The 13,145-nt window shown below is 42.2% G+C and overlaps 2 protein-coding genes across 2 annotated transcripts in view; one reads left to right on the forward strand and one right to left on the reverse strand.

The window, feature by feature from the left end:
- Positions 1-7,297, forward strand: part of NR2E1 (nuclear receptor subfamily 2, group E, member 1) — an 18,422-nt gene extending 11,125 nt beyond the window's left edge. Inside the window, exons 5-8 of the mRNA XM_009326418.1 lie at positions 3,917-4,013; positions 4,399-4,548; positions 4,819-4,924; positions 7,135-7,297. Coding sequence (XP_009324693.1) covers positions 3,917-4,013; positions 4,399-4,548; positions 4,819-4,924; positions 7,135-7,297 — 516 coding nt within the window. The remainder of the gene's footprint in view (positions 1-3,916; positions 4,014-4,398; positions 4,549-4,818; positions 4,925-7,134) is intronic.
- Positions 7,298-9,005: 1,708 nt separating this feature from the next.
- The window catches only part of SNX3 (sorting nexin 3), an 11,830-nt gene continuing 7,690 nt past the window's right edge, over positions 9,006-13,145 (reverse strand). The window contains exon 4 of the mRNA XM_009326419.1: positions 9,006-12,282. Coding sequence (XP_009324694.1) covers positions 12,177-12,282 — 106 coding nt within the window. The 3' untranslated portion in view covers positions 9,006-12,176. The remainder of the gene's footprint in view (positions 12,283-13,145) is intronic.

The raw sequence follows: 13,145 nt of genomic DNA on the forward strand, positions 1-13,145 counted from the left end.
CCTTCCCTCTCCCCTCTCAACTGTTTACACAGCCAACATTTTTTCCTTATTCATGTTGGCTTCAGTGAACTTACAATTACACCAATATGGTGGAAGCAGAACTTGGCCAGCCCCCAATATTTTTCACCATTAATTAAAATCTTCCTTAATTTGTCTTGTTTGCCTCTATGACAATTTGCCTTTGCCTCATGTAAATCATATGTGAACCATACGAGCTGAAGCAATTTCTTAATTACTTGATTCTTGATGAGGACTCGGTGTGCTTTGTATAATGCACTAATTTAAAAAAAAAGTAATCAGATAATTATAAAATGGAAGGGGGAAAATCTACGCAAAGCTCCAAATATAAAAGACGTCTAATACTTTGATATGATTGAGCTAATTTCCCAAAATGGTAACTAGAAACATTATACCTTAGATGGTACACAGCAGTCATCAGAGGAACTAGTTCCTTTCCACGGATGCATGTTGCAAGTGTTGCAGTTGATATGCAAATACGTATTTTGAACTGAAAGAAAAGAGCTTCTTAGGAAACCAATAGTGTTTTCTACCTAACGGTAAATCATGATAGTCACAATGTGATATAAAGCTAAGGTACATTGAAATGTTCCTTTCCTAGCACCAGACCCACGTTTTGAAACCCCTGTTGTGAAATTAGACAAAGGGGGGTGCCGCTCAGCTCTGGCTGCAGTACTGCTACGGAGTGAGCGTGAGGGGAGCAATGAGATAGGGCCCGGGAGGTTACACGCGCCGCGAGGAAGACAGTGGTCCCGGTGTGGCATGCTGTTCTCTGATGTTGTCTTCTGCTGCCGCTAATCCTGTGGAGCACCGGGTCTGTCATACTAAGCAACCGAAGACACAGGCCCAAATATCAGGGACAAGCAGCAAGCATGCTGCTTCAGCAGGGCACGGGAAGAGGCTGGGTCCATCTCTGGACCAGGGATGTCCACAGGAGGGTCCGTAGGTGAAGGCTTTATTTGACGTAATATGGATGCATTTCCCACAAGGTCACCTCTGTCAGTGTGCAGAGGAGGGGGCAGCAGGATTTGGGAGCAAGGGAAGTCTCCATTGCATGTGACCAAGCATGCCTCAAACAGCAAGGCCTGCTTATCTACCATAGATACCAGAGTGTTCCCGTTATCTTTAAATAGCCCACTGCCTCTTTCACTTTCATAGCAGGGACTAATGTTAGTGAATTACATATTAAAATCCCAGCCTTTCCTTAACATCACCTTGACTTGCAAGCCAGCTTCCTCAAAACTCAGAGCTGCTCAGCTCTAAAGCTTTGACCTGGGCCTCCTTCTGCGTGATTCTCCTGTCATACTCAGGAGAGCTGGAGAAGAAATAACTCTGATTTTAATCACCTTATTTCATGAATAATCAGACAGTTGATTTTTATAATAGTGCCATTGCATTATTTAATTTGACAATGGCCCAGCTGTAAATGTCTGCATTTCTCTTTTTGTATCCCTGACATCTGCCCGAAGAGAGTCTAAAACCTTCTCCTGGATTTTGCTTTTGTCGTGCTTTTCCGAAAAGGCAAACACATTGTGATTCCAGGATTCTATGACAGTTTCATCTTGAAGGCAAGGAAATAAGTAGAAACCAAATTGCTGACAAAACCCAAGTCTGAGGATTGCTGTGTCACCACCCTCGGTAAAACAGAGGCTGTGTCCCTTCCCCAGCTCCATAGAGCTAATCCCATCGTGGATTGGAAGCCACACAACAAAAATGCCGTGCTTCAAGTTCTGCTGGCCTGGACACCTGCCCAGCTTGTCCGTAAGACAGGTTGGCCCAATGCAGGCCGCCAACAAAAGGTCGTACTAACAGGATGGGGCTGATTAAGAAGCAAAAACCAGTCCTGCAGAAAGCCTGCTATTTCTTGTTTCTTTGAAGAAGGAGGGCCGAGTATGACTTCAGCATGAATTATTTTAATTGGCGGTTTTACAGACTTATGCATAGGCATGAAGAAAGCTTCAGCTATTGGAATAGTCTCTTATTTCTAAAGTCTTCTGACTTTTTAAAGACTTAGTGGGAAAGAACATATGAAATTGATATCTTCCAGGAACCACCATTCATTACCATTGTATCTGCATGAATGAATGACAAAAAGTTTTACAAAAGCAGATGAAAGGCTGGCGAATCATTTCCTATGTCATATAGAAACCTGCACATCCATCAGGCAGGATTATCTGGAGGAGGGGCTGGGTTCGCAGGCAGCAGCAGTTAGGAGACTTACGAGCAGGTTCGGCTGCTCTCGGAACAGAGCTGAGATGGGCACTGCACCCTAGACCCCCTTTCCCCTCCATATTTCATACAATGATCTGGGCAGCTTCCAGTACTGTAAAATCCAATGTAATTATTTCAAACAGTAGCTGTATGCAAACAGAGACAGAAATACTTTCCCGTCACGATTTCCTTAGTCAAGTTATATAGAAGTTCTGCAAAGCACATAGCACAAAAAGGCAGAAAATGGGCATAAGCCTGCAGTGATGAGCTGAGAGCAGAGACTCTGAGAGCTCTTCCCATTCTAACCAGAACAGGGTGGTTTAAAACTCATAATACTGTTAAGAGTTAGCACATAGATAAAGGATTCACTCTCACTGCATGCTTTCTATACGATCTATTACTTCCACATAGCTGATTCCAAGGAAATCATAATTCATTTGGCAAGACGTATTTTTTTTACTTTGTTCTTCCTTTTACAGAATCTTTACGGACTTAAAATACCCTCCTTCCTATTTTCCTAAGAAGCTAAGCTGCTGATACTTTCAGGGACCATAGCAATATTAATACTTGTGGTTTGCTTTTTTTTCTGCATGAGTTTTGGGCAATCTGTTTTCACTGCATGGAGCCACCAGATGATCCCTCCTGAGTCCACCTACAATTCTCACCCTTCCAGATCTCTCCCACCCTATTGAAAGACATGAGGTCCCAGCAATGCGTACACACCACGGCATGTCCTTTAGGGCATGAACTTCAGCTGAACTGGGGGCCCTCCAAAGCCCTCTTAAGAGTTGGTCTGGGCAAACAATCCATAGATGCCCTCAAGACTAAACACGTCTGTTCTGGCTTTGCCAGTCTGTGTTACCAGGAGTCATGTCTCCTCTTCAGATGCACCACTGCCTCTCCACGGAAATCAAAGGCATTGCCTCCAAACAGAGAAAAACACAGCCTCCATACAACCAGGCAATGCACAAAAATTGCAGAGAACTAGCAATGCTGTCAGCTTAGGTGCTTGGATGCTCAGTTCTCTGAAAGGAAACAGCTCTTAGTGCCTGGAATTTCTGAGTGGTTTTAAGCAAAAAGCAGGAAAAGAGGTGACACTGAGAAACCGCACGTGTGACTAGATGCTGTGCTTGAAAGAGCTAAAGACTTCTTTAGTAAGGAAGGGGCTGAAGATACATATGTCCCCTAAAGCAGTGCTCCCTAGAGAGTGATGTAATGTCAGGACGTTGTCCAGGCTTTTCTTCACAAGTCCTGCCTTCCAGAGGGAAAGGAGGGTAATCCCTAGAGAGCAATAGGAGAGCACTCATCCAGCTCGTCCTAGGACAGCTATACGTGCCGAAGGAGAGGAGGAGAGAGCCCATGCTGTGCTGAGAAACACAGGCGAGTGTTCATGTTGTGAGCAAGCTCTCTGGGGCGGGAGTTCTCATTCTCCTTTCTCTTTCTCCTCCCTTTTGGTCCACACCATGGTGCACAGTGAGCCAACCCTCAGTGTTTTTCTACAATGCATATAGACTTATTTCTAGACACCTTCTCAAAAAGCTAAGAGAAGAGCTAACAAATGCTGTGGGGAAAACACCATGTCAGGCATTTAAAGTAGTTTTTAAAATAACAGAAATTTACATATTTAAATTGTTTATAAATCTATAAATTATACACTATGTTATATTGTACATCTATTGTATGACAGCTGATGCTTTTGGAAGATGCTTGGAGAGAACTGTTTGTTCTAGGAATAGCACAATGGGCCATTCCAGTTGATGCTAACACTCTACTGGCTGTATCTGGTAAGAATTGCACAATTTAATGACTTTGTTACAAAAATTACCATAAAAATACATTACTGAAAAAAGAACAACATGTAAAGAATAACAAATTCCTACTGAACAATAGAGCATACCTGTCATTTATAAATCTATATTTAAATGCAAATAATGTTGTTTTGTTGTATTCATGACTGCTTGCATTGTCATTTAAATGCAAATTACTGTGTTTGTTATCATCCAAGAGAAGATTTTATATTAACTTTCATACAATATAGTCAGTTTACATGGAACCAGATAGACAAGTGTGACAATAGATTGGATATTGATACAGAGGATTTTGTCAGAAATCAATATAAAATAAAGCAAATGCCTTTAATATTATTTATTTCATCTGTTTCTGTTTTAGGCATGAATGGTGACAATACAGATTCTCAGAAGCTGAATAAAATTATTTCAGAAATACAGGCTTTACAGGAGTGTGTGGCTAGATTTAGACAACTTCGGCTAGATGCTACCGAATTTGCCTGTCTCAAATGCATTGTCACTTTCAAAGCTGGTAAGGAGAAAGAATCTCTTGCTCGTCTGGTCTGATAACTATGAGGTTGCTACTTTAAAGCAAAAACGATGTTTTAAACCAGACATAGCATTTATACCATCCAACAGGTTTCCCAGTATTGAATTCCAATAGTCGGTATTGCATTTTGAAAGGCTGACAGTGGAGTGCTGGGGAACTAATGGGAACGTTTAATTTCCATTGATAGCACTAGCTGAACTGTTTTGACCCACCCAAGAGTCAAGCTGAACTAGTAACTGATCTGCTTTCCAGTGCCTACACACAGTGGTTCCGAACTGAGGAGTTTCCGAAATGCTGCCGCCATAGCAGCCCTTCAAGATGAAGCCCAGCTCACCCTGAACAGCTACATTCATACCAGGTGATCAGGGTCTTCTCTCAATACTTCTTGCAGGTATAGGGGTAAAATCACGCTCCCGCTGTAGCGAAGGTGACATTTCCACTGACTGAAACGGGGACTGGGCTGTTACAGCAAGTATACCTTGGCTGTCAGCCTGCTGGGATTTGGCATTTCCTGATGAAATGAGGAACATGGGATTTATTCAGACAAATTGAAAAGTGGTAAAAGGAGAGATCTTCCCCTGGGAAGTGATACCTGCTGTGGAACACTTTGGATTTCAGAAGGCTACATTTTCCTCTACATTTTATTCAATTAAATACCGCTAATAGTGATGCTCAAAACAACATCACATCTCACAGCAATATGAGCGCTTTTGACCCATGATCTCCAATACGCTTCCCCATGTCATTTCCCCCGTTTTGCAGACCCGGAAATCGGGACACAAGGAAGTTAAATGGCTCTTCCAAGACGCTACCCTGAGTCTGTTCTCAGGTTGAAATGAAAAACCCAGAAATTGTGAATCCCATTTTGGTGCCGCAGCAGAGTGATGAGAATCATTGTTTGGGAAGAAAATATCCCCCTCTGCCTCATTCAGGATAAGTCCCATGGGATACAGAAATGTTAAAACCTGCTGTAAAAGCTGTAGCTGTCATCCCACAAAGTGTACAGGGGTAAGCCCAGGATTGCATGAAATGTACTATGCAAAATACAACCCCACACTCTAGAACAGCTGGCTGTGAACAGATCTGTAGCCTCCTGCTATGGACCACTTCAGAGTGGTGGGACAGGGGAAGAGCCAGACAAGCGCACCTAACATCTTCTGCAACAGCTGCTCTGGCTGGTTCAGGACTTCTGGGGAGAGCTGCGACAGGTCTTGTAAAGTCCACGTCTCAGTCCTTTAGCTGCAGTGGGGGTCCACGCAACTAGCACAGTGGGAGATGGAGCGGTGGAAGAGGAACTTTTATACCATTTTTTCCTTTCGAGACTTCGATCTGCTCTCATAATAGCTCTGTCTAGCAGAAGTCAACTCAGCGTCAGAGATTAGATGGCAGCAGCCTCTGAAGCACTTCTATTCAGTCTAAAGAGAATGGCCTGCCCTGGGGATGGGAGCAAAATTGCAAATTCCATCCAGTTACGGCTAGTTCAGAGCAAAAGGAATAACCGCTGCATAGCAACCTCTTCCTGTTCTTACGGAAGGCCTTTCCCATGACGATTGCTCCCTGGAGACTCTGAGTGAGCCAGGGCCTGTTGGAGAGAGAAGCCAGGGAGCAACGGTTTTACATGGCCACGGTTTCCACTCCAGGCATGGCGACTTTCCCGTTGCATTTCTGCATTGCTGGAGATATTTAGCTACTGGGCTAAACAGTATCTGTTGTAAAAGATATCCTTTTGCAAGGAAAAATGTGCAGTCCACTGATAGGACTGTCACATCGACTCCAATGGGCTTTCAGCTTGCGTTTCCTCCTCAGGCTCAAATTTACCTTCCTGCCAGTGTTACGGCAGTATCAGCCCTTTGATCTCAGTGGAGTCGCTCTCAACAGGACACAAGGGAGGGCAGACTGGAGAAGCAGAATGTTCCCCCAAACGACCTACTCCTTCTTTTAGGGAGACCACTGTAAGCAGAGACTTGAGAATCAGTGGTGTAAAGTCAGCATAGGCACAGCTAGAATACATATCCTATGTTGTGTTGGCTTCAAAAGCTTGGAGAAAGGATGGAAAATATCCTATTACACAAATACGTTACCTGGGGATAAAACACAGCTTCTTTCACCAAAAAAAACTTTCTAAATGTCGATTGGTATTCAATGTATAAGGCAACCAAAAGGGGGCAAAATGGTTACCATGACAATCCAGCCAGGTTTAAATTGCACTTTAAATGACAGGGTATTTATTATAGGTCAAGCTCTTCCCTGAACCGCATCAAGAACATAGTTGTTGTCTGAGGGACAAGTCAAAGCAGATCCTGTCTCTGTATTGCCACTGCTCTGAGGGAATAAACAAAGGAGCTAATCAAAACTCAGAGACATTGGTCTATATTCTGCTAACCTCCATTACGAGAGTTTTCCTTGGGGTCAACCTTCTTGCTCACGTGAGTACAGCACACAGGGTTTTAGCACAGGTAGCACCCATCTGTACGACTTGCTGAGTATTGGTCTTTTCTGTAAAGTAAAAGATTTTCTTTGGAAAAATATCTAGAAACTTCAACAGGTTTTTCTCTCTCTGTCTCCCAGGTATCCCACACAACCCTGTCGTTTTGGAAAACTCTTATTGCTTTTACCAGCTTTACGTTCCATTAGTCCATCTACAATAGAAGAAGTGTTTTTCAAAAAGACCATTGGGAATGTACCAATTACAAGACTGCTTTCAGATATGTACAAATCCAGTGACATATAAATTACCTTAAAAAAACCAATCAGGATGGACAGTTTGAGAAGAACTTTTATCTATGGAGAATAAGCCTCAACTAACAAAATCTACAGGAAGCATAAGCCTGGGAATGTTTAGCCTTTAAACCCATTGACAAAAAATACCCCAGTAGATATGATTCTGCTGCTCTGAACAGAGTGATTTAGATCATGGAGAGAATGCTTTGTTCTACAGAAAAAGTGAAAGTGGTTGGAATTTGGCTGCTATTCCTGTTACTACAGGATGGAGGCAATTCAGATGCCAGTCATAGTTAACAAAGACTCCACTATTCTTTCATTTAACTGGCACATCTGAGACAAAATGTGAAAGAAGGTACTTTGGTTCGTTCAGTATTTGGAACCGGGTGACCAAACTTGGCTTCTGTTGTAACGTGGGATGCGGTGGCCTTCAGAACTGTTTTAAAAGTAGCCTATGTTGGGAAAATGTTTTTAATATGATAGGCAACATTTAAGACCAGGTTACCAAAACATTGCTTCTGCTATAATACGTCATGAAGTGGCCTTCAGAACTGATTAAAAAGTAGCTTATGACGGCAGCTCCATTCTTCCTGCAAAATGAACTGGTGATCTTTGGTGCGGATGTCACCACAATTTGTTCGGTTAACATCTCAAAGACAGAAGAGCTTTATACACTTCCTCCCCAACCTTCCCTTTCTTCTTCCACACACACAGACACACATTCACATACACACCTGAAAAGACACAAGTCGAGAAAGGAAGACTAAAACAGCAAAACCAAATACAATGGAGATGACCGCTTCAGTGACCTGCTGGCTGTCCCGTTGGCACAGTGCTGAAACCAAAGGCAACGGCGGCCAAACTCTTTGTCAATGAGATGTGCAGAGAAGTGAAATGACTATAAAAAAAATCAACGGAAGGAACTTTATTTCAAAGAAATAAAGGTTGTTGACTGATACAATGCTAACAATTTCCAAAAGTCTCCAATGCCTTTTTAGAAAACTCCAGGTTCTAATTTTGAAGCCTTGTTTGCCTACACCCTCTCACACACAAAAATGTTATAAGCTGCTTATTTGATGTATGAAAAATGTAGAAAAAACATTTAAAGATAGCTGCTGTACTTTTCAAAATTTGATTTGTTATTAGGAACTAGCACTGAGAAAAATCAGCACTTGGACTATCATAGAATGAGTAAAACTTTTCCTGTACAAAGTGGATTAACTGATTTGTGAAGTTAAAAAGTTGTACTCATTGTATTTACAAAGAATAAAAATATATTGAATTTAAATTACTTTCCACTGTTCTTTTAATGCTTGTCCTTCTATTTCTGGATTAGTTTCTTCCACTGTACCCTACTTACCAGGGAACAGAAATATTCTCTAGTAAAATGGATTGCCTTGGATGCTGTGGAGTCTCCATCATCAGAGGTTTTAAAAAACAGGTTAGACAAACATTTAAGGAATAGCTTAGGTGATCCTGCCTTGGGGCAAAGGGACTTTGAAGTCCTGCAGAGAGCTGTTTTCTATAATTCAAATATACACCTGCTGTAAGGTTTCCTTCTCAAGGAGCTGACACAGAGCTTTTTCTAGGACACAATACTAAACGGATCAGAGGTCTAACCTAGTACAAGTCTTCTGTTTCATGTTATTACAATTTTAAATATCGGTGAATTGTGCAGCTAACAAAGGGTGATGAGTACAAAAACACTGCTTCAATTAAAAAGATTCTGAGGTTTTATTAAGGTGTCCAATTGTGTAATCACACCAAAGAAAGAGGTCAGCAACTCCCAGTGCACAGGAACAAGTTGGCAATAGGAGAAGGCAAATACAACTTATCGTTCATATGGCAATGAGTGACCAAAGAGCCGTGCACACTAAAATGACAGGAGGAAATGTACAGTGTATACCAATGGCTCATCGTTTTTCAGTGTCAAGGAATACAGATCACAAGTGAATTCGTAGCTCCATTGATTCCAAGCACAAAAATCGCACGCATTTCAGAGGTCAAAGTTTTCACCCCATCTCTCTTCCATCTATGCCGTTTGCTAGGTCTCACATGCTGCCCTTTCCAAGACAGCCAGACCATAAAGTAGACAAGACCATTCTTTTGATGAGTCGGGTGAGACAAGGCACGGACTACAGGACTTTGAAACATCTTCTATACAAACTAGCATGGAGCACTTGAGAATGCATTTACCACAGGGCATCGCACATTCTTAGAAAGAAACCAACAAACGCTTTATGAAGTGTTCTTACTGCACCTGTAATAACCTTCAACCATTTTCTGCTCTCTATGCTAAAAAGAACTGGACAGGGCAGAAAATTAATTGTGGCTTTCCACTCTGCGACAATTCAGTTTATGAGCTAAAGAAGTTGAACCTGCTGCTGTGCAGAACCCATGACAGAACACTCGTTTCACTAAGATTCATGCTGCTATCCTGGAGCAGCAATAAACATGAACTGCATGCATGCCGCAAGGCAACCGCACTCTGCAGTGTGCTGTAGTCCCTGTCCCTAGATCACCCGGGCTAGAGGATGCAGCAGAGTGTACTGGCTTTCTCCCAGCTGCAAAGCAGGCAGGGCAATGGGTGCACACCCATATCTCATCCTCTTACCTGCAGGACCTAGCCCAGCTGCAGAGCAGACTCACGAGCTGGGAACGATGCCCAGATCCCTGTGGCTTAGTCACAGCTAATCTCAGACCGCGTCTTCCTCCCAGTACTGCAGGTTGCACAGAAGCAGAACCAGTTACACTACACTAGAATTAGGGTCTCTAGTTAGCCTTGAAGGACTGAAGGCCAGGTGAAATCCCAGAGTCCAGTGCAGATGTCCTGTCAATCTCAGAGGTTAACACTCTAAAGTCCTCAGTTTGGAAATAGGAATACTTTGACATCAAGCATGCAGCTTTTCCCTCTTCAGCTTCTTTTTTTTTTCCACAGCAGATGATACAGATTGTGTGATCGTCTTTTAGGGATAAGATAGGGCATTTACTCTGATTTCTGAAAGAAGCTTCTCTCAGAAAAGAACATTTGAGAAAAGAAAAAGAACACCTTACTACGTATCTAAACCTAAATAATAGAACTTCATATACATTTAGCCCTTCTTTCCCCATTTCCAAGAGTAACTCAACTTTTACGTGTGATTCAACAAGCACAGGGAATTTTAGATTTGATTTTACATTATCAAAAACTTCTTGAAAAGCTAGCCTGTGTTGAAAAGCTAGACAGCTATGGGCTGCAAGTGGGCTCTGTCAGTTTTGGTCCCTGGTTTCATGAATAGGACTGTTGGAAAATTCAGCACAGTCTTTAAGTATGAGGGGGAAAGAGCAATTATTTGAGCATCTAACTATTCAGCGTAGCTAGTCACTAGTACTACATATAATCCAGTCAGCCACCACTGTTTTGTCAGTTCAATCTTTTACAACCAGATTTCCAAAAATGAGGTGAATGGTCTTAGTTAAAGGAAACTAAACAACTTTGCCAGTAAGTTTGTAGGACGTTCTTGACGGTGATACGGAGTATTTTAAGAAGAAAAAAGCAGCAAAGCCAAGTCTAAGTCAACATGTACTGTTACCAAATAGCACAAAACACTGGATCAGATTGCTTACTAGAGTGTTCTTGAATCTGTTTTCAAGAGCATCTGGATAGGTAACTCCCATGTCACACTTGGAAGCACTAAGGAAGCTTCTCCAGCCATAGAAGCATCTAGTGAGAAAGACGACTTCAGCACTGCTGCTTGTGAACTGCAGTTCAGGCATCAACCACCTGCATTTCACCAGTGGTCATACAAGCACAATGCTACAGCTTCCCCTTCCTTTAACGTTCAGGGAAGTGGTCTGTGATCACATCTTATAGTGGGCTTGTATGATTTCATGTCCCTAATTGTAGTTGTAGAGCAGAGCTACTTTAACCTAGGACTGAAGTTATAATATATTACAGGTTATGCCAACATTCCTTCCTCTGTAGGATGGTATAATTTTCACTTGCTAGTTGAAGCTAGATTGATGCTTCTCATGCCAAGTAGAAAGGTACTCTTTTCCCAAACATATTGAAGCCACAGATCTGTTGACTACCTGCCTACCATGAATGGGGTTCTAGCTTTGGCTCCACAACACAGGAATAGCCTTCAATACCTTTATATGTTCTTTAACACTTGAGCAGCAAGTGCCAACACCTAAGGGTATTCAGTGCTGGCTGTTAGTAACACAAGACTACACTGCAGAAGAGCATCACAGCAAGGCTGAAACACCAGTTCACTTAGTATAGTCAAGTCCCTGCTTCTCAGAAAGCATGAGATACCCCACACTCAAGGTCAAGAGTGACAAAACATTTGAAGTGCATTTTCACTTTTATTTCAAAACTTTAGTATATAAATTTGATTTTTTCCTCTTACAGAATATAAAGATAATTCCCTCATTACTTCAGTATAAAGTGTTTTACAAGCTTGAAGACAATTGCATAAGTGTTTCTCGCACAGGGTATCAGAAATAAAGCAGTCTTTCTACAGAAGTTCAGACAGATGACTACCTCAGAAACAGCATAGCAGTTTAGTCAAATACAAGTGAACACGTGACACTACAATTGTGCAAGTTCAAGTAAGGCCAAGTCAGTAAACATTATTAAGTCATTGCAAATAAGAGTGGAAAGGTTTGTGAGACATTGCAAGGGGTGGATAGTCTCATAGTATAATACTCTTAAATCAAGGATTCAGAGGGATTTAGCTAGAAGACAAGTGAGTTCTTTAATGCTATAAAGCATATGCAAAGACCAAGCAGTGTACTGATGTTAGTGGAGACTTCGTGCCTGTTTATCCTCAGCATGCTAAGACAAACTACAACCTCTTAGAACCAAGCATAAGAACCACTAATGTTTGAGAAGATGGTTTCAGAACTCAAGTATGTCTTATTTTGGATGGTGTGTAGTTTTTGTCTATTACTTCATCTTGTAAGAACATGTGAAGACAGCGCTCGTTCTGTGCCAGTGGGTGGCCTGCAACCCTGGAGAGGAAAAAACAAGCATTAGTGCTAACAAATCAAGTCTACTTGCAGCTAGCCAGCAGAGCAAGGTTTTATATCAATAAATGCACTTAGGCATAGATCCCACTTCCAGTTCACTGTTGGTGACTAGAATGATGCTGGGCAGCAAGATTTGTCATTCTTCCCCAGATGAAGCTAGTCCATAGGAACCCTGAGCTACCTCTGATCATTTGGAAGCATGGTTGTTGCAGTTTAACCTGCAGAGCAAGGTTTTATATCAATAAATGCACTTAGGCATAGATCCCACTTCCAGTTCACTGTTGGTGACTAGAATGATGCTGGGCAGCAAGATTTGTCATTCTTCCCCAGATGAAGCTAGTCCATAGGAACCCTGAGCTACCTCTGATCATTTGGAAGCATGGTTGTTGCAGTTTAACCCGGCAGGCAGCTAAACACCACACAGCCGTTCGCTCACTTCCCCCCCTACAGTGGGATGGGGGAGAGAATCAGAAAAAAGGTAAAACTCATGGGTTGAGATAAGGACAATTTAATAGGACAGAAAACAACAGGAAAAATAATAATGATAGAAGAATATACAAAACAAGTGATGCACAATGCAATTGCTCACCACCCACTGACCGATGCCCAGCCAGTTCCTGAGCAGCAGCCACACACCCCCAGCCAAGTCCACACAGTATTTTTCTTCAGCATGACATCACATGGTGTGGAATGTCCCTTTGGCCAGTTTGGGTCAGCTGTCCTGGCTGTGTCCCCTCCCAGCTTCCTGTGCACCTCCAGCCTTCTCAGCTGGTAGAGCACGAGAAACTGAAAAGTCCTTGACTAGTGTAAACACTACCTAGCAACAACTAAAACATCGGTGAGTT

The sequence above is a fragment of the Pygoscelis adeliae genome, unplaced genomic scaffold, assembly GCF_000699105.1.
Source record: "Pygoscelis adeliae isolate BGI_AS28 unplaced genomic scaffold, ASM69910v1 Scaffold206, whole genome shotgun sequence".
NCBI classification, from domain to species: Eukaryota; Metazoa; Chordata; class Aves; order Sphenisciformes; family Spheniscidae; genus Pygoscelis; species Pygoscelis adeliae.